Raw genomic sequence first — 18,750 nt, 5'->3', positions numbered from 1 at the left:
ATAGTTGGATAAACTCTATTTATTTACATATCATGTGATTTGGGTGTGTGCAGGGCCCATAAGAGTCTAAATTGGGAAATTTCCCATTTCCATAACACACAGTCTCTGGTGTAACCAGCCCTGTCCAGGGCACAACCTACTGTGGGTCAGAGATGATATATAAGCAAGAGGCAAGTATGTACAACTTGCCTACTGTGGGTCAGAGATGAGAAGGAAGTTAACTTCTCATCTTCCCACAGTGGCCACAATATCAAAAACTTCCGGAGATATCCGGAAGTCACATGAGACCCGAGACCCGGGGCCCAGGGCATCTGGCTGCACGGAGCGTCTGGCCACAGGGCGCATGTGGGAAGTGCAACAGCTGGGTGTGGGCATGGGTGCAGGTGCGAGTGGGGGTGTGGATGCAGGTATGGGCTAGGTCAGGGTGTATGCCCTGACACAACTCCTGCTCATGCTGGGAGCCGTTTTTGATCGCAAAAAATGCGGAAAAAATCTCCACATCATCGTTACCATCTCGCAGCCATAGTGAGACATCCAGCTCACTGCCTAGGTGTGAGCCGGTTCAAACCCCAGTCTACAAGACTGGGAATCATCCAAAACACTCATGGAATGACCCCCACTTGTGCAGGGAGCCAGTCCTGAGCAAAAGAAATGTGGAAAAAATCTCCACATTGCAGTCATCATCTCACAACCGCAGTGAGACTAGCGCTTCATCTAGGAATGAGTGCATCCACTCTAACATGGACAAAGAGTCCATGTCACCCAAATCGACACATAAACCCACGTCGATTTCGCCTCTATCCAAGGCACTTCTGGACTTTGTCCAGTTCCCACCTGAATGGAGGGTGGGGAGTACAGAACAGATAATCACCAGACTAGAAGTCTGGGAATCGATAAGGAAGACCAAGGCACACAGTCAGTGCCTTGGGAACCCCAGATCTGGGGGACAACCATCGTCACATGGACTTAACATGCGCGATATTTCTTATCCTTCTTTGGATATGCAGGAGCAGAGGGGATTCTCCCAGAATATGGTGGAACGGCACCACATCGGGCCACTGTTAGAACGGGGCGGAAACGGACGACTCCGGAGTGGAATTGGAGACTTAGCGTGGAGGGACCTTGGCCTCAGCGACTCAAGCGGAGCGCTGTGCCATTGCTGTTTGTCCATTTGGTCCTTAATTTCACAGTAGGTGAGCAGGAAGTCTCTTGGGGGCATTTCAGGTCGATTTCGGACTGAAACCAAGACGAGTATGTACAAGCGCCGATATATATAATGGAAGGGGCAAAAGCACAAAGAGAACAAAGGGTGACTGAATCGGAACGAAGACGTCCGAACGGGAACAAAGGGTGGGGGAGCGGAGCGGTACCGAAGGTCATAGGGCAAGACCTGTGATACGTCCGAAAGGAGGTAGGGAGGGTGAGGCCCAGAGGGGCAGGAGGATGAGGGGAAGTGGGGATGATGACTAACTGGCTAGAATAGAAAGAAGCAGTAGTCCAAATAGGGATGAAGGGAAAATGCGAGAAATACATTACAGGCAGCGAGAGTGCCGAAGGCGGTCCACGAAGCTCGGGGGTTGCGGAGCTTACGGAGGTTACGGAGGCGGGGTTGGAAGTCCGAGGAATATTGGCAATGGTGTTTACATAGTATGAGGTCACCAATGCAATGGACTAAGGCCGAGGTGGAGTCAAAGTCCGAGGTGGGGACTATGACGGAGGCTCGGAGTAAGGTACGAGCAGTGTCCGAGTGCGAAGTACGGAACAGTGGTGGAAGGTCGTAACTTGGCGGAAGGGTGGCGGAGGAGTAACGGAGGGAGGAGAGAGGGGACAGGTAAGGGGAGAAGGAGTGGCGGAAAGGAGAGTAGTCAGGTCCGAAGGTGAGTATCGGAGCGGACGGGGGAAGCGTAGGAGGATAATGGGAGGGTGGAGGTGTTGTGAAGGGGGAGTGGAGTAGTAGGAGCGTGGTGAGAGGTAAGGAGGAGGTGTGTTGCCAGGACCGAAGGTGAGTATCGGAACGGCAGCGGTAGGTTATGACTCCGGAGGTGAAGAGGGTGGAGGTCCGGAAGTCGGGTCGGGGTCGGGTATGCACGGATATGACAGCCACAGGATGACCACCCGCACTCAGGGCCAGGTTCATCAGGTGGTGGGAGGTGGCCTAGCCAATTACCCTCTGGGAAATCGCCAAGGAGGCTCTCCCAGAATTTGGTGGAACGGCACCACATCAGGCCACAGGATGACCATCTGCATTTAGGGCCAGGTTCATCTGGTGGTGGGAGGTGGTCTTGCCAATTACCCTCTGGGAAGTCACCAAGGGGACCTTCCCAAAATATGGTGGAACGGCACCACATCAGGCCACAAGATAACCACCCAGAATTGGGGCCAGGTTCATCAGGTGGTGGGAGGTGGTCTAGCCAATTACCCTTTGGGAAGTCACCCATTGCCGAAGCAATCACCGGTTTTTCCTCTGGAAAAACCTCATGGTCTATCCATGAGAGACAGAGATCACACTCTCTGTAACCTACTCTTGGGGAAAAATCCCCGAAAAATTTCAACTTTTTCCCTTTCATCATCTGAAAGGGATACCACTATACCGTCTACTCACTATGGGGAAACACATAGTGATCCACCTGTCCAGCCAACAGATAAACCACCCCCAAGGGAGGTTAAATTCATCATCTGACTTCCAGATGATGTGACCTTACCCAATACTGGGTAAAACCGCTTCCCAGATTAGGAAGTAGGTGGAGCAATGCCAGGTCTCACAAGGCTCATTCCTCTGGCCATACCCTTATATGGCTAGCCACATTTTTTAAACCTAGACATCTGTCTAGGGGGGAGAACCCCGCAAAATTTGCGGAGGTAACTAACATTCATTTATTCTAGCCTCCATTCTATTATTGAAACTTTCTTAACAATACACATAACATTTCACTCACTTACCAATACACTCCTTTTTTTTTTTACTTTCTACTTTCTCCATTTCGTAAATTACCACATAAAATTGTCATGGAAAAGATTCTTTTTTCTTTTTTTTCTTTTCTCTCTTTTTCATGTACCCTTTCCCTCTTTCTCTTTGTGTGCACTGACAAGCAACACAAGGGGGGAGAGTGTCAGGTCATGGTCCATGTATGTAGGGGGTCATGTGACCCAGGGAGGTCACTATCATCATCCTACCCACTGTGAATCATACATATTTAATACTCACAGCTGGGTTCTAGGACACCACCTTACACCATCTTCTATGCCAGCACCTTTCTGTAAACTAATAAGAAAGTCCAGCTGGCAGGCCCTGTGGTGAGTGGCACCGTGAAAAGAACCGGTGCAACACCTGAAATTGGCTTCTTTGACCAAATCCCCAATGGACAACTTCAATAAAGTTGCAGAGAATGTACACCCAATATCGTAAGCGAACAAGATGTTCTTGCTGAATGTGTGTATGAGCTTCTCAGCAGAAGCCAGAGGATATTTTGCTCTGATGGGTATCAGTTGTAACACAAACATCAGGGGTAGCAATGTACAACTCTCCACTTTGAACCATGTTGAGAAGGAATTGGACAATTCTGTGCTGACAAACAACTGAAAAGATTCCAGTTTCATCCATAACTTGCAGAGCCCCAGCTTTCGATTTTGATGGCATTGGTTGTGCATTCTTCCAAGCAAGGCAAGCATCTGATATTGACAAATCCTCATTTGACTATAAGACAAAGTCAGTGGACATTGTAGAATATAGGAGCTGTAAAGGATACACTTATTTGACTCGAAGCACCCTGTTGTGAATGCTTTTGAGCGCTAGTGAACTGATCTACATCTTCCTGAGTGATGTAGTGATCACCGACAAACACATGCACATCTCCCTCAAAGTGATGACAAGGTCATGATAGAGATGTATTCCCATCACCAGTCACAATAAATTGGATTGGAAGCTCTGGCTCGTTCTCAACCTGGCAAATAACATCATTGCAATACTATCTATGATGAGTCCCAAGGTACTTACTCTGTGATGGCAAGCAGGGCACAAATTCTTGAGCCGGTAATCCGGTGTGTCGTGTTGCAGCTTCTGATGGACCATAGCACGTAATCAGGACAGAATGTGGTAGAAGACCTCCAAGGTGAGTGAAATTTGAGTTTGTAAGTGAGGCTGGAATATGGTCTAATGTTTTGAATCAGCAAATGATGGGCCACAGAGTATAAACATAATATGCATCCCTTGTGCATATCACCAAGCAATCGAGAAAAATTTTGCATACTGAAATTTGGCACTGCACAGAAGAGCGAGTGGAGTAGCTCAAGTGTTTGTAGGGAAAATGCAATTTTGGGTTCTGTTGGTGTTGAAGATACCCTGCACGTAAGAGTGCATGTGCACAGTTTTCTATCCCATCCCAAGGGATATACTCGATTGAATGGCCATCCGCATGCTAAAATCAGGATGGGCCACCTGTAGAACCATAGAAAAAACTCACTGAAGATGTTGATGCACAGGATCTCAATCCAGCTGCTGCCTTCCAAGCGATCTGGGTAATGCAATGGTGTGCAAGATGGATTGGTCATCTTGGTGTGTAGGTAAAGCTTAGTGAGAGTGTCCAGTTGTTCAATCCATCGGGTATGGAGCCTTGTCATCCATGTACTCCATTCATGACCCTTCTTTCACCTGGACAGAAAGAACCTCAAGTCTAACAATAAAAACAGGCTCAAGTGAAGGGCTTACAGCTTTGGAGCTAGCTTCGCCACCAGGCTAAGTAGCTGTTCATAGTCAAGCCCCACATTGTCAAGTAAGTTTAAATCATCCCTCCCCGGCTTGTCCTCCCAACGGTCTAAATCCTCCAGTGCCACCCCACCATCTCACATCTCCGAAAGGCCCTCAACAACTTCTTGTGGGATATCTGTGTAGGTCATGAGCTAAACATAAGTGAAAAGTAACGTCAAACATGCTTTCCAACAATCGTTGACAAGCTGCATCCATTGTAACCCGAGCCTTTTTGCATGCCAATAGACCATTCTGAGAAAGGGCCAGGGAGTCTGTTCCCCAGTTGGTCATGACTACCTTGCACTTGCAACCTTTCACCATCTGTTGCTATGAAGCAAACTTGTGAGACATGTTACACAGCTTCAATGGCAAACTTTTCATGCTTACTACAAGGCGTGGGTGGGGGGGTAGTTATTGAGTCGAAGCTGGGGGTTATCTACTGAAGAATGAGCATATATGAGGAAGTTGAGGCTAACGATGATAGGCACCACTTGATCAGAATATAGAAGTCCAAGGTCACACATACAATTGGGCAGTGACAATACAGTTGTGACAAACCTCATCAAACATCACACCTTGTGCACCCATTTTCTTGCACAACACATTGAAATTGAGTGGCAAGGATAAGAGGGAGAATGGTAAGCATGTGTCTGATTATCACTGACAGATTGGAAATAACTCACCTGCATTCGCAGAGCTAATGCATGTGAAATCAAGGGACACTGCGGAGGACATCTTTAAAGCATATGTCCAAGCAAGCTGTGGAGTATATCAATGGGATGACAAAGAAATGGAAGTTGTTGGTGGAAATGTAAGTGAACCCTTTATTCTTGACTTCTACATAGCTTGGAAGATGAATGGTGAGTAGTCAATCACATTCTGAACACATCTACTTATGACGATGCAGGGAACTTGCCCAAGGGGGAAGAATGGGATGTGGCAACAATCCAAAAAATTGTTCCATGGGAGGTTTTCACTAAGGAGATGGCATGCATGGTTAAGGAACACCTCTTGGCTCCATTGCTTGAGGTGCGCACTTGCATGTGGAAAATTCGTGCCTTGGTGTGTGTGGTATTAGACTTTGAAACTTACCTTTAGAAAGACGTCCATCTTGGATCATCTTGGGTACTACAACTTCGCATTGATTGATTATGAAGGCCACAAGGCACCAATCGAGATCATCACACCAAAAAGTATTGAGGCCAATGAAGGATGGTCTCAGTTGAGGATGGAGCTCCTGGATGCATTTCTCAAAATGCCTCAGTATGCCTGCAATTCAGGTGACAATCCAACCACACACCTCTGCATCTGATCCAGACTGTTCACTCAATGCACTAAAATGTCTAAGCACTCCTGCCATCCAGCAGCCCACAGAAGTGGCCTCAACACCAACCGGCACTTGTTCCACAGCAACACACTCTGTCAGCAGCCGAAAGAGCCGATCCGGGGTCAGGTTGCCCCCTTGTCAGGGACAGCTCCGAAAGCGGCGAGGTCCTGGCATGCGGGACTCGGTGGGATGAGTAGTGGCTATGCATAGCAGCGGTCCCATCGCGGGTTGAGCATCCCTGACCACTTAGTCTGAAGTGGGAATGTGAGAAGAAGGCTACTTCTTCGGTTCCCACTCCAGCCATTATTATATACATGCGGGGTCGATCACATGGGGTGTGCCACATCACCCTCGCACACAGCCATGGCTCTCCAGGTGTCTCCATGGGAGATCCCGAGAGGGTCCGTTGTAGGTGCGAGGTGAGCATGGCGGCAGTGGTGGCGATATAGGGATGGTAAGATACAAGAGGGGGAATGGGCATGCATGCCAGTGATACATTGAACAGCGGGAAAGGTGGTCCATGTAAGAGAGAGAAAGAAGAAGAAAGAAAGAAAGAAGAAGGAAAGAAAGAGGAAAGAAAGAGGAAAGAAAGAGGAAGGAAAGAGGAAAGGAAGAAGGCATGGTGTGGAGCAGGGAAGCGGAGCAGTGTCAGGGACGGCTCTGAAGAGGCGGGGGTAGTGGCATGACGCTCAGCGTTGACAGCCTGGGCGGTGGCAGGATGGTGAGACCATATGGTGGGTAACCCTCTCTCAGGCTGATGTCCCTGTGTGGCTCCTTAGGCTGAAGCAGGAATGTATTGTTATTAAGGTGAAAAGCTAAACTAGGTTGAGACACTTGCCTGAAGCGGGAATGAGAAGAAGGCTGCTTCTTTGGTCCCACTTCGGCTAGGTTTATATACATGTGAAAACAGGTCACGTGGAGGTGCCATATCGACCTCGGATGAAGCCAGGTCGTCATGGGCAACTCCATGGTCTATCCCGGGTGTAAGAGAAGAGAAATACAAGTAAGGATGCGCAGTGCGTTCGGCATCACAGTACCTGTGCGGGGTGCTTGGCATCGGACACGTCCATGCTACAAATATGGAAAAGGGAGAGGTTGTCCATATAAGGATAGAAAGGAGAGAGAGAGAAGAGAAAGAAGAAAAGGAGGAAAGGAGAAAGAGAGGGCAGGGAGTGGCATGGCTTGGCATGCCCTGACAAGCAGGGGTCCGGTGGGGCATGTCGGGGTGTGCCCTGACATCACCCCCTCCTTAAGCCGCTTCACCTCAAAGTGGCTGGGCAGTCTTCTCTTTCTCTCCCTGGGGCATGAGGGTGTCCAATGGAAATCTTCCACTAAGTTGGGGGTGTGGGTCAGGTGGTCACGCGCGAGCCACTGGTTCTCTGAGTTTGGCCAGCCTGTATACTTTACCAAGTACCAGAGTTTTCAGTGCTGCCATCTGGAGTCCAGAATTTTTTCGACCTTGTACTCCTCTTCTCCATCTACGAGGTCTGGGCCTGGGCAGGGGTTGGTGGGGTGTTCCACAATCTCATTGGGGCAGTGCGGCCTGATGTTCATCACGGACATGACCAGGTGGATTCCCTTCTGTTGTGTGGTGAGTTGGAGTTTGACAGTGGCAGGGGAGATGACTTTGGTGATCCTGAAGGGGCCGATCCACTTGTGGTCTAGCTTCTTGGTCGGATGGTCAGTTGTGTAGTTCTGGGTGCTAAGCCAGACCTGGTCGCCTTCTTGGTATGTAGGGGCTGCCCCGCAATTGCGGTCATAGTAGTGGGCCATCTCATCCACTGCGTGCTCCAGTGCCACCTTTGCCTCCTCTTGCATTTTCATCATTCTTGAGGAGAACGCATCTGTGGCTTCCACCTCGGATGTGCACATGGGCTCTGTCCCCATCCTGGGGTGTTGCCCGGTGTTGAGCTCGAAGGGGGTTCAGCAGGTAGCAGAGTGGATGTGGTTGTTGTAGGCAAACTCCGCTAGCGGGAGCCAGTCTGCCCAGTCGTCTTGGCAGTGGTTGATGAACACTCAAAGGTAGGCTTCTATCTCCTGGTTTACCTGCTCGGTTTGTCCATCTGTCTGTGGGTGGTAGGGTGTTGAGGGGGTGAGCTTGACTCCGAGGAGGTCTGCGAGTTCCTTCAAGAAGCGGGAGATGAAGGCGCTTCCTCTATCGCTGAGAATCTCTTCAGGTAGGCCATGGTGTCTCCAGACGTGTTTGAGGAAGAGCTGTGCGATTCCTGCTGAGTCCACCATCGTCACTGTAGGGACCACATGGATGCACTTGGACAGGTGGTCCACTACGATGAGAATGGCGTTGTATCCCTTCGACTCGGGAAGCTCCCCTACCATGTCAACAGAGATCACTTGCCAGCGGTGTGTGGGGACCTTGTTCAGGATGAGCTTTCTGACCTTACAGGAGGGGAAGGACTTGATGTGGTTACAGGTGTCGCACCCATGCACATACTGTCCTACATACTCCGCCATCCAGGGCCACCAGTAGTTGCAGGAGATGAGTTCCGGGGTTTTCCATTGCCCTGGGTGCCCTGTCGCCCACGCGTCGTGGTGTAACCGCACCAGGTCGTGGCGGAGTTGCGGGTCCTTGTGTCAGAAACTGTATTCGAGGTATTCATGGGAAGTGGAGCGGAGTACAGTGGCGTGAGTGGACACTTAGCTAATGTGCTACTCTGTTGCAAGGTGTCATGGGGTTGGGACTTCGGCTTCAATGACTTGGCTAGAGCATTGCGCCATGCATCCTAGGCTGTCCTGTATTTCAAGTTAGTGGGAGGGACCTTGCAGCGAGGTTGGCTCAGGCAGAGATGAAGTTGAGAGGCGAACTTAAGACAAGAGTACTTTGGGAGGAATTCTAGTCGATATTTGAACTGAGGTACATCGACAGTAAACTACAAGTATAAATACGAAAGGAGAACAGAGAAGGGGCTGGTCGGTCCAGCGTGGGACGGGAGCGGGATGGTAAGTACAACAAAACTAAAAGAGCAATGAGGACCAGGGAAATGGAACAGAGGACGGTGAAGTTGGGAGGCAGAATGAATAGGCTGACATTCTAGGTGCCAATATGGTGGCAGATGTTAGAACGGGCGGATTCAGACGACTCCGGAGTGGAATCGGAGACTTAGCGTGGAAGGACCTTGGCCTCAGCGACTCAGGTGGAGCACTGTGCCATTGCTGGTTGTCCTGGGGGTCCCTAATTTCGGATCTAGCAAAGGGAAAGTCTCTTGGGGGCATTTCAGGTTGATTTTGGACTGAGGTTACAAGTTACTATGTACATTGTATATAAGGAGGGGTCCGGAATCAAAAGGAGAAAGGAGACAAAGGGAGCTGAAAGGAGGAACAACACCAAGGGTCAAGGGTTTGACTCAATGGTGTTTCCCAAAGGAGGAGGAAAGGGCCAAGGCCCAAGGAGGAAGGAAGGAGGAAGGGAGTGGGGAATGGCTAGCTGACTGAATAGAAAGGAAGCAGCTGCCCAAATAGGAATGAGGGAGAATAGCGGAATTGAATGGAGCAATGCAATAGTTGCAAGGTCCGACATAAGTCCGGAAAGTCTGAACTCGGAAGTTAAACTCCGGAATATTGGCAAAGGCAATTAAATGGAATGAGCTAACCAATACAATGGGTATAAGCGGAGGTGGTGTCAAAGTCTGAGGTCGGAGCTAAGACCGGGGGTTCCAGAAGACAGAGATGCAAACAGGGTTCCGGAGCGGAGGTCTGGAGTCGGGAGTGTAGGTGTTGCATGCTCATCTGGGAGGTGTCGAGGTTGGGGTCAGACCCGGAATGTGCCGGAGTCGGACCGAAGGTGGTGTCAGAGCCGGAGGTGGGATAACCTCTTGGAAGTCAGCAAGGAGAAGGTGACGGAAGGGAAGTAGGACTCCAGAAGTCAGTTTTGGAGTTCTGGGAGCCTGGAGCAGAGGTCAGGATTGTATGGATATGACAGCGGATCAGAATGTCAATATATGAATAAATCAAATGTCAATAAAGGAATAAACCAAATGTCAATAAGGAGCGGATCAGTGGCGACAATATTGACTGCTAGTAAGTTGTTAAGCGAATGAATAAGAATAAAACAGTGTCGGCTGAATGGCTGAGGAACTCAAGTGGTGGTGGGAGAAAGAAGGAGGCGCCGCTACAGGGCCATAGATGGGAATCACTATCGGCACTGCTAAGTGATGGACAATGGCGCAATTAACAGGTGCAAATAACGGGTGCAAGAATGGGGGTGCAGATGATAGAAGTGGTAGAAGGGCAGGGACTTTGCAGGGCCATGACACCTTGGGGACATATATTCTTCCCCTGTATAGGACTAGCTCCCCCTGTTTCTCCCATTCATCTGACCTAACTGTCCCTTCTCCTAGTTCTTCCATCGCCTTCACCACGCTCTCATCCAGGTCCCTTGCTCCATGGATCCTCTTGAGGATAGTCAACTCTCCTCCTTCTATGGAGATTGCCTCCGTTGCACGGGTTTCAAACCAAGTTGGTTGGAGGAGTGTCAGCCCCTCATTGTCGTCCCTACCCCTCAGGTGGTCAGTGCAGTGCGAGAGTGCATCCGGTTTCCCCATGAGCTTTCCTGGGCGGTGGATGAGGGTAAAGTGGAACTGAGAGAGGAAGAGTGACCACCGTGCTTGGCACCGGTTCAGGTGCTGCATGGTGTGGAAGTACCCTAGAGTGCGGTGGTCAGTGTAGACATCGACCTTCTCCTCTGCTCCTTGCAGGAAATGCCGCCATTCCTCAAGGGCATGCACTATCGCGAGCATCTCCTTGTCATACACCTCATAGTTGCATTCCACATCTGTGAAGCTTTTTGACATGAAGGCCACTGGGTGGAACTCTCCATCCATCTGAAGTTGAGAGAGGACAGTGCCGGTTGCGAAGTTGGAAGTGTTGCACTCGAGTTTGAAGCGGCCTGTGTCAGTGGGGAAGGCGAGGATGGGGGTGGAGGTGATGGCGTCCTTGAGGGCATGGAACGCATGGTCCTTGTCCGGTCCCCAGGCCCATGCCTTCGTTTTGTGGGTTAATGCGTGGAGGGGGTGGGCTATCTCCAAGAAGTCTTTGATGAACTGGTGGTAGAAGTTGACAAACCCTAGGAAAGACTGCACCTCTTTGACCTTAGTTGGGGTTGGCCAGTCGAGGACTCCGCAGATTTTCATGGGATCCATCACAATGCTTCCCTCGGCGATGATGAGGCCGAGATATTTGATTCAGGTCCGCTCGAACTTGCACTTCTCCAGCTTCAGGAAGAGCTTCCTTCTTCGCAGCATTTCCAGAACCTCGCAGACGACCTTCCAGTGTTCTTCCAGGGTAGCAGTGAAGATCAGGATGTTGTCCATGTAACAGATGACGACTCCCTGGTTGATGAAGTCTTGGAGTATGTCATTCATCATGGTCTGGAACATTGCTGGGGAGTTGCATAGGCCAAAGAACATGATGGTAGGCTCAAACAACCCCTGATTGGTCGAGAATGCCGCTTTCCATTCATCACTGTCCTTGATGCAGACGTTATTGAATCCCCAGCGGAGGTCTAGCGCCAAGAAGTACTTGGCATTTCGGAGGCACGCAGGGATGTCCGAGATGAAGGGGAGGGGGTATGAGTTCTTTACCGTAATCTCGTTGAGCTTGTGGTAGTCCTGTGTTGTAGTTTGAGGTGTCTGTTGGAATTTGCACATGGTCTTTTAGGGAAACCTAAAAGTTGGACATACTGGGAATCGAACTCCAGTCTTCTGGATCGCGAACTCAGCGTGCACTGCCATTACACCATACGCCCTGATAGGCTGAGGTGGTTATTTCAACAGTGTCTCTTTTTGTTTCAATCTTCACTCTACATATAGTCATGTGACTTTGAGGTTGACTTTATCCTTTCTACTTATTGTATCAAGGCTAAAGTCTATCTCAGACTGCCCCAGGGGTGCTAACCTGAGTTACTACATCCTGGACCAGGCATAACAACCCATCCTTCTTTTTGACGAAGAAGACTGGCACCCCCATCAGGGACTTGGACGGCCGTATGCATCTGTTCCACAGGTTCTCATGGAGGAACTTGTCTAGTTCTTTCTGTTCTGGCCTCGACAGGGGGAAGGTCCTCCCCCTCGGGAGTTTGGCCTCTGGTGCCAGGTCTATTGTGTGGTCCCAAGGCTTCCTCGGAGGTAGCTGGTTGAAAGCCTCCTTCGAGAATACATCTCGGAAGTCCTGGTACTGCTCTGGCACCAGTGCCTCAAACTGTGCGGGTTCTGCCTCCGGCTCACAGGCCTCCTGGGCCATCCGCTGCGATGGCGTCATGGTCGCTCTCAGCTCATGTCCCCACCCTGGGGGAATGATAGCGATGTAGATCCCGTCCCCAGGCTCTATCACAGGGTCTGAGTCGGCTCAGGCTCATATCGACTGGCAGGATGTCAGGCAGCAGGACATGGTGACTTTCTGCTGTGTCCAGTCCACTTCAGGGTTGTGGTGCAGCAGCCATGAGTGTCCTATAATGAGGGACTGCCTCCCAAGGTTCGCGATGGTGAAGCAGGCCCACTCTGTGTGTCGCCCAAATGTCAAGAGGGCCTCTAGCTCCTCAGTTATGGCTCCGTTCTCATTTGGGGTTCCATCGATGTTGTGTACAGGGATGGGCTGGGGAAGTGGGGTCATCTCGAGCCCGTGTTTTCTGACAACCTCAGGGCTCACAAAGTTCCCTGTAGCTCCGGAATCTAGGAGCACTGACATGGAGATGGTGGTGAGGAAGGTTAAGGCGGTTAGCTTCACGGCAAGGTTGAGGGATCTGGGAGGCTGTTTGGACAACGCATAGATGGCAGGTGGCGGGGCCGCTACCTCCGGTGCTGTTTCTGGGGCTTCTCTGCCTTTGCTGGTTGAGGACGCAGCTCCCCTCTTCTTCTTGGTGATGACTTGGTGGAATTTAGATATCGGTGCTGGGTTAGGTGCCTCATGGTATCTACACGAGCTAGTACTATTGCTTGCAGGCAGCCGGGACACATCCCTCACTGGTTGCCTTCCTGAAAATCCTCCTGGGCCTCTGCTTCCTGCCCTTCTCCCCCTGTCTCTGGTTTGTCTACCAGCTGTCTCCTCAGCCCCTCCATGAGTGCCCTGAGGTCTTTGGGGTGCATCTGTCTGGCTTGGCAGGTTTTCGGTTGTGGGCAATCCCACGCAATGTGCCCTGGTGCATTGCAATTGTAACACAGCCCATTTCACCTCTGGTTGATCCTTGAGCAGTTGAGGTTTAAGGGCTGTGGCCCTGCTCCTGCCGCAGGGCGGGGAGCGGGGGGCTGGGGTGCAGCAGTGGTGGGTAGGGTGGTAGGGAGCGGGGGTCTCGCAGGCAAGAGTGGGGGCCTGGTGGGGGCCAAGCGGGGTTGCATCACCTGGAAACGCTGCCACTCATTGTTGAGGAGGGTGGCCTCATGTTTCCACTCGGCCCAGGTCGTTGGCATGGGGTGGAGGCGGTAAATGCTCTCACGGAGCCGGGAGTTGATTGCCTGCTCAAAGCGATCTACTAGCCCCACATCCCCTAGCCATGAGGCAGGTCCGAGGATCTCAGACTCCTGGATGATCTTATCCATGGAGTCACTGCCCTGCCACAGAGTGGCCAGCTTCTCTCTGGCTGTGGCCTCATGGTTCAGGTCCTGGAACATGGTGTCGAGTTCCATGTTGAACTCGTCCATGGTGAGCTGGGGGGAGCCCATGGTCAGTAGTGCGATGGTGCACTGAGTTGCCCACGCCCCTGCAGTCCCTCCTTTCATGTAGGACAGGACAAAGAGGATCTGGGAGAGGGCGTTGGGGAATTCCGCCACTCAGACATGGAAGTATATGCTGCATTCAGCCTTGAAGCGGTCAAGGTCTTCAGCTGCTCCAGAGAAGGCAGTGGGGGGGGGTGACTTTAGGCAGTTTAGGTCTGGGGGCGGGTGCGGGTGTTGGTGCAGGTGTCGGCGCCAGTGCAGGTGCGGCTGGGGGCTAGTTTTGAGCTTGACTCTCTATGATGGCCTGGAGCTCCTGGAATCGGGACAGCAGCTCATTGTACTGCTCTTCAGTGACCATGGCAGGGGAGGTGGGGGAGATGAGGTTGAAGCCTTCTTCTGCTGTCAGGGACAGCTCCGAAAGCAGCAAGGTCCCGGCATGTGGGACTTGGTGGGATGAGTAGCAGCTATGCGTAGCGGCAGTCCCATCACAGGGTGAGTGTCCCCGACCACTTAGTCTGAAGTGGGAATGTGAGAAGAAGGCTACTTCTTCGGTTCCCACTCCAGTATATACATGTGGGGTCGATCACATGGGGTGCACCATGTCACCCTCGCACACAGCCATGGCTCTCCGGGTGGCTCTGTGGGAGATCCTGAGAGGGTCCATTGTAGGTGCAAGGTGAGCGTGGCGGTGGTGGTGGTGATATAGGGATGGTAAGATACAAGAGGGGGAATGGGCATGCGTGCCGGTGATACATTGAACAGTGGGAAAGGTGGTCCATGTAAGAGAGAGAAAGAAGAAGAAAGAGGAAGGAAAGAGGAAAGGAAGAAGGTGCAGTGTGGAGCGGGGAAGCGGAGTGGGGGTCAGGTGGGGCATGTCGGGGTGTGCCCTGACACCCCTCTTACCTCTTCCTCCTGGAAGGAAACTCTGATGCCTCCAAGCACTCCAAGCCAAAAACCCACATTACCGCTCGCATTCAAGATGCCCACAGTTTTGTCCTGGATGGAAACTCCAATGCCTCCAAGCCCTCCGAGAAATTTGGCGCAGCAGTCAGCATCTGGTTTGTCCAGCCTATGGGGAAGGCTTGAGGATCAGATCTCAGACTCCAAGGCTGTCAGTGAGCATGTCATCAGCATTTCACTTGCATCGGATGTAGAGATACCACTCAAATGCAAGTTCATCCATACTGTCACGGCCATGCATTCTGGCCCGTTCCCAGCCCGTCCTGATGCCGCCCAAGCCCGTCCCACTGCACAAGTGTGAGCACGAGCCCTGACCCTCATCCCTATTCTCCTTGAGGACCCCCGCTCACCCCCTGCTTGCCCCTAGGCTCCCCTACACTTGGCCGACTCCCCCACTGCCACACCAACCTCCCCACCCTGAGTCCGCATCCGGCACCATGCCCAGTGCGACTCCTCTACCCTGCCCACTTGGCCCCTACAGGGCCGCTACCATTCCTGCACCCGACTCCGGCCCAACTCTGAGTCCAGTGCCGATACCATTGCCATTGCCGCTATCGCAGCCCTACACTCCTTCCTTTATTTATCTGTTATTGTTTGTTTTGACCCTCGGTCATTGCTGGCCGCTATGCGGCCAACCCCGCTCCTTATTCATGTTTGCTTCCGGACCCTTCGGCCCGAGTCCGCTTCCATTCATTCTTTCCTCCTATATATATCCTGTATACTACATTATAGTACTTTAGCTCTAGTATCGATTTGACCACGACCTCCTAAGTCCTGACCCCAGCAAGGCAACCCCAGTAAGTCTGAAATGAGGGCCAAGAGACAGCTAGGGGGCACAGTGCTCCTTTGGAGTCACTGAGGCCAAATGCCCTACCCTTGGGCCTTGTTCACGGCATCACGGCCATCACGGCCTATAGCGGCCCACAACAGCGACCTTCGGTGCTGACCCTGGACCAGTGTCTAACACATACCTATGGCCAACTAGTGCTCAAGATTTGGTTGACATAGATTGTACTCCAACCAGTACCACTGCCTCCATTGTGCCATCATCAGTGAAAGCTTCAGTGAAAGCTGGGGAATCAAACAAAATGAGTCATACCGGAATTCCAGTGGCCACCACACCTGGGCTGTCACCAATGACCCAGGAAAACATGGAGGCTCTGCAGTTGCAGATGCTGCAATCTGATTTACAAGTCCCCAAGGCACCACTCCCATCGGAGAGTTCAGCAGTCCCCACACCTGGTGCTTCCACTTCGTTGTACCAAGCCATTGAGTCTTATGAGCTTCCTGAAAAGGATCGAGAACTTAGCGAAACAGACATCAACTTGATGATCCTGTTAGCTCAATCTGAGGACTTCAACGAAGCTGACTACCGCACCTTGTTGGTAAAACATTTCAAATGTACACCACACATGTCATATCCGTACATACCCAATCCTGAACCGACTCCCGGACCCTCATCCACATCACCTCCGGAGTCCTACCCTACCTCCGTCTGTTCCAATATTCACCTTCAGACCAAACATCACTCCTCTCGCCACCCCCCTCCTATTACTCCTCCTCACTCCTCACATCACCTCCACCCTTCCATCCCTCTCCTACCTACCCTACTTCCATCCACTCCAATACTCGCCTTCAGACCTGACACCATTCCTCCTCCACTCCTCTCCCCACTCCTCTCATCACTCTCCTCCCTCTGACCCTCTTCCACCAAACCTTCAGCAAGTTACGACCTTCTGCCACTGTCCCATACCCTGTACTCAGACACCGCTCATACCTTCGCTCCAAGATCCTGTCATAGTTCCGACCTCGGACTTTGACTCCACCTCAGCTTAAGTCCATTGCATTGGTGACCTCATACTATGTAAACACCATTGCCAACATTCCTCAGACTTTCAACCCTACCTCCGCAACCTCCATAAGCTCTGCAACCTCTGAGCTCCATGGATCATACTCAGTACTTTCGCCACTTGTAATGTATCTTTTGCATTTCCCCCTCATCCTTATTTGGACTGCTGCTTCTCTCCATTCTAGCCAGTTAGTCATCATCCCCACTTCACCTCATCCTCCTGCCCCTCTGGGCTTTGCCCTCCCTATCTCCTTTCAGATGTACCACAGGTTCTAACCTATGACCTTTCAGTGCCACTCCGCTTCTGTCATCCCTTTGTTCCTGTTCAGACCCCTTTGTTCCATTTTGGACCCCCTTTGATTTCCTTGTGCTTTCATCTCCCTATTATATACAGGTGCTTGTACATACTCATTTTGGACCTTCAGTCTAAAATCGACCTGAAATGCCCCCTAGAGACTTCCTGCTCACTGCCTCTGAAATTAAGGACCAAATGGACAAACAGCAATGGCACAGTGCTCCACATGAGTTGCTGAGGCCAAGGTCCCTCCTTGCTAAGTCTCCAGTTCCCCTCCGGAATCATCCACCCTTGCCCAGTTCTAACAACACAGGGCATACTTACTTGCAAAGATGGCAGCAGCAGGGTGAAGGGCATAGACAGATTGTCTACATGTTCAACGACAAATGTGTAAATCAACTTTACTGTCCAGTTGAAATATGCCGAAAAATCACTTACCATTTTTCTTGAAATTTAAAGCCCAAGTTGGATTTTACATAAATTAATTGAATAGGATCAGTTTGCTGTTGTTTTGTTCAAATTCCTGTTTGGGTGGACATGATGTCAGACCCATCTGTACTGCAAGGTAAAGTCAGAGCTGCCATCTCCATACCTGAGTAATGTTTACTGATGCGACCAACAGCCCCAGCAGCCAAGCAACAAGAGAGAGAGATCGTTAAGCAAGCACTTAATCAGTGGGTTATGGAACTGAAAGTGGCCTTCGAGTCCCGAGTGTCTGCTATTGCCCTTGAGTTTTCAAGCTGTGGTTGCTGCTATTCTGAGTGACAGATTAGGAACCAGATTATCTATAAATTGTCGAAACCAAAGGAGACACAGAAGCCCATGCTCTCCAATGCATGGGCTCATGCCGAGGCCAAGGCACGATGCCTCAAAGGTAAGAAGGTGCTCATAGTCAAAGCAAGCATACACTTACAAATGTCCCAGAGGATAGATTGCCCAATCTTCTGTACAAGGATGAATACCTTGAGATCCTTTGTGATATTAATGAGAAGAATATCACATATGAAGATATGCAAAACCCAATGACCCCTACAGATGAATACTATGCAGACATCATCCTAGAGGGCGTCATGGTTAAAAGGCAGAATCAGGCATTGAAGCAAACAGTGATCTCACCTGAGTTGTCCATGAACTCCATTGTGACACATGCACGAAACCAAATATTAAATGCAGTATGTGTCCAATGCTAAAAAAAGTGAAAGATCAATAGGTGAAGTTAGTTCGCAAGTTGTGTGGGATAGAGATACTTCTCATGATGACTAAGAGCCAAGCCAAAGATTTGTTTGCACCAGTTTGCTGGGCAATGGACAAGGCAAAAAGTTTCTGGATGACTGTGGGATACACAGATATGGGAGTACAAGCCCGCCTCATGGAGGTACATACAACAGGCAGCTTAAACAGTAAGGGACTGAATCTGGTATACAACTACTTACAGACATGAGAACAAGCTGTGGTCAAGGGTTACAGGCAAAAAGCAGTTGACATGCACTCTGACCTGGCCTTGGCAACAAGGGAAAGTCTCCGTAAGTGACATCACCCCCAAGTCTTCCGGCATGCACTTATCAAAATGTGAAGGCAAAATAACTGGGAGGCCTGACATAAGGATGGAATGGTTGCCTCAGAATTACTTGAATATGACTATCAAATATGGTGTCGAGATTGACATGACTGATTATCCAGGTGGTAGACTGATTGAGTCAAAGTACTGTAATGCTGCTCATCTGGGGCAAGCGCTGGGTGGATGGAAGGGTGGTCGGATCAAGTGGGTTCGACTGATGGCGAGTCAAGTGGAAAAGAAGCGTGAACAACTTGAGGCGCTTATGTACATCAATGAGTGATGGTCAACAAGGCTGCAATGCTGGAAAGCAACCTTCAAAAGGAAACATCCATGTAAGCCTTCTAAAAGTTCGA

General features: G+C 50.6%; 3 protein-coding genes and 1 non-coding gene across 4 annotated transcripts; 2 read left to right on the top strand and 2 right to left on the bottom strand.

The window, feature by feature from the left end:
- Positions 1 to 3,201: 3,201 nt before the first annotated feature.
- EI90DRAFT_2901355 (uncharacterized protein) lies at positions 3,202 to 4,069 on the bottom strand (the record flags this gene model as incomplete). Its single annotated transcript, XM_039054063.1, has 2 exons — positions 3,202 to 3,527; positions 3,991 to 4,069. The coding sequence occupies 2 exons, from the start codon at positions 4,067 to 4,069 to the stop codon at positions 3,202 to 3,204; spliced, it is 405 nt and encodes a 134-aa protein (XP_038923810.1).
- Positions 4,070 to 5,444: 1,375 nt separating this feature from the next.
- On the top strand, positions 5,445 to 6,268 carry EI90DRAFT_3010776 (uncharacterized protein; the record flags this gene model as incomplete). Its single annotated transcript, XM_039056405.1, has 5 exons — positions 5,445 to 5,555; positions 5,598 to 5,604; positions 5,652 to 5,773; positions 5,823 to 6,007; positions 6,112 to 6,268. 5 exons carry the CDS (start codon positions 5,445 to 5,447, stop codon positions 6,266 to 6,268), a joined length of 582 nt encoding a protein of 193 aa, XP_038923809.1.
- A 5,490-nt stretch (positions 6,269 to 11,758) lies between these two features.
- On the bottom strand, positions 11,759 to 11,832 carry EI90DRAFT_t4. The gene has a single exon. It is a non-coding gene; the product is annotated as a tRNA-Ala (tRNA).
- A 5,547-nt stretch (positions 11,833 to 17,379) lies between these two features.
- EI90DRAFT_3010775 (uncharacterized protein) lies at positions 17,380 to 18,677 on the top strand (the record flags this gene model as incomplete). Its single annotated transcript, XM_039056404.1, has 7 exons — positions 17,380 to 17,404; positions 17,462 to 17,513; positions 17,613 to 17,713; positions 17,764 to 18,011; positions 18,186 to 18,214; positions 18,275 to 18,362; positions 18,462 to 18,677. 7 exons carry the CDS (start codon positions 17,380 to 17,382, stop codon positions 18,675 to 18,677), a joined length of 759 nt encoding a protein of 252 aa, XP_038923808.1.
- Between the last annotated feature and the right edge of the window lie 73 nt (positions 18,678 to 18,750).

Source organism: Cantharellus anzutake, assembly GCF_015039405.1.
Source record: "Cantharellus anzutake strain C23 chromosome Unknown EI90scaffold_1, whole genome shotgun sequence".
NCBI lineage: Eukaryota > Fungi > Basidiomycota > Agaricomycetes > Cantharellales > Hydnaceae > Cantharellus > Cantharellus anzutake.
Note: the sequence above shows the minus strand (reverse complement) of the source record. Positions and strands in the feature narration are given on the sequence as shown.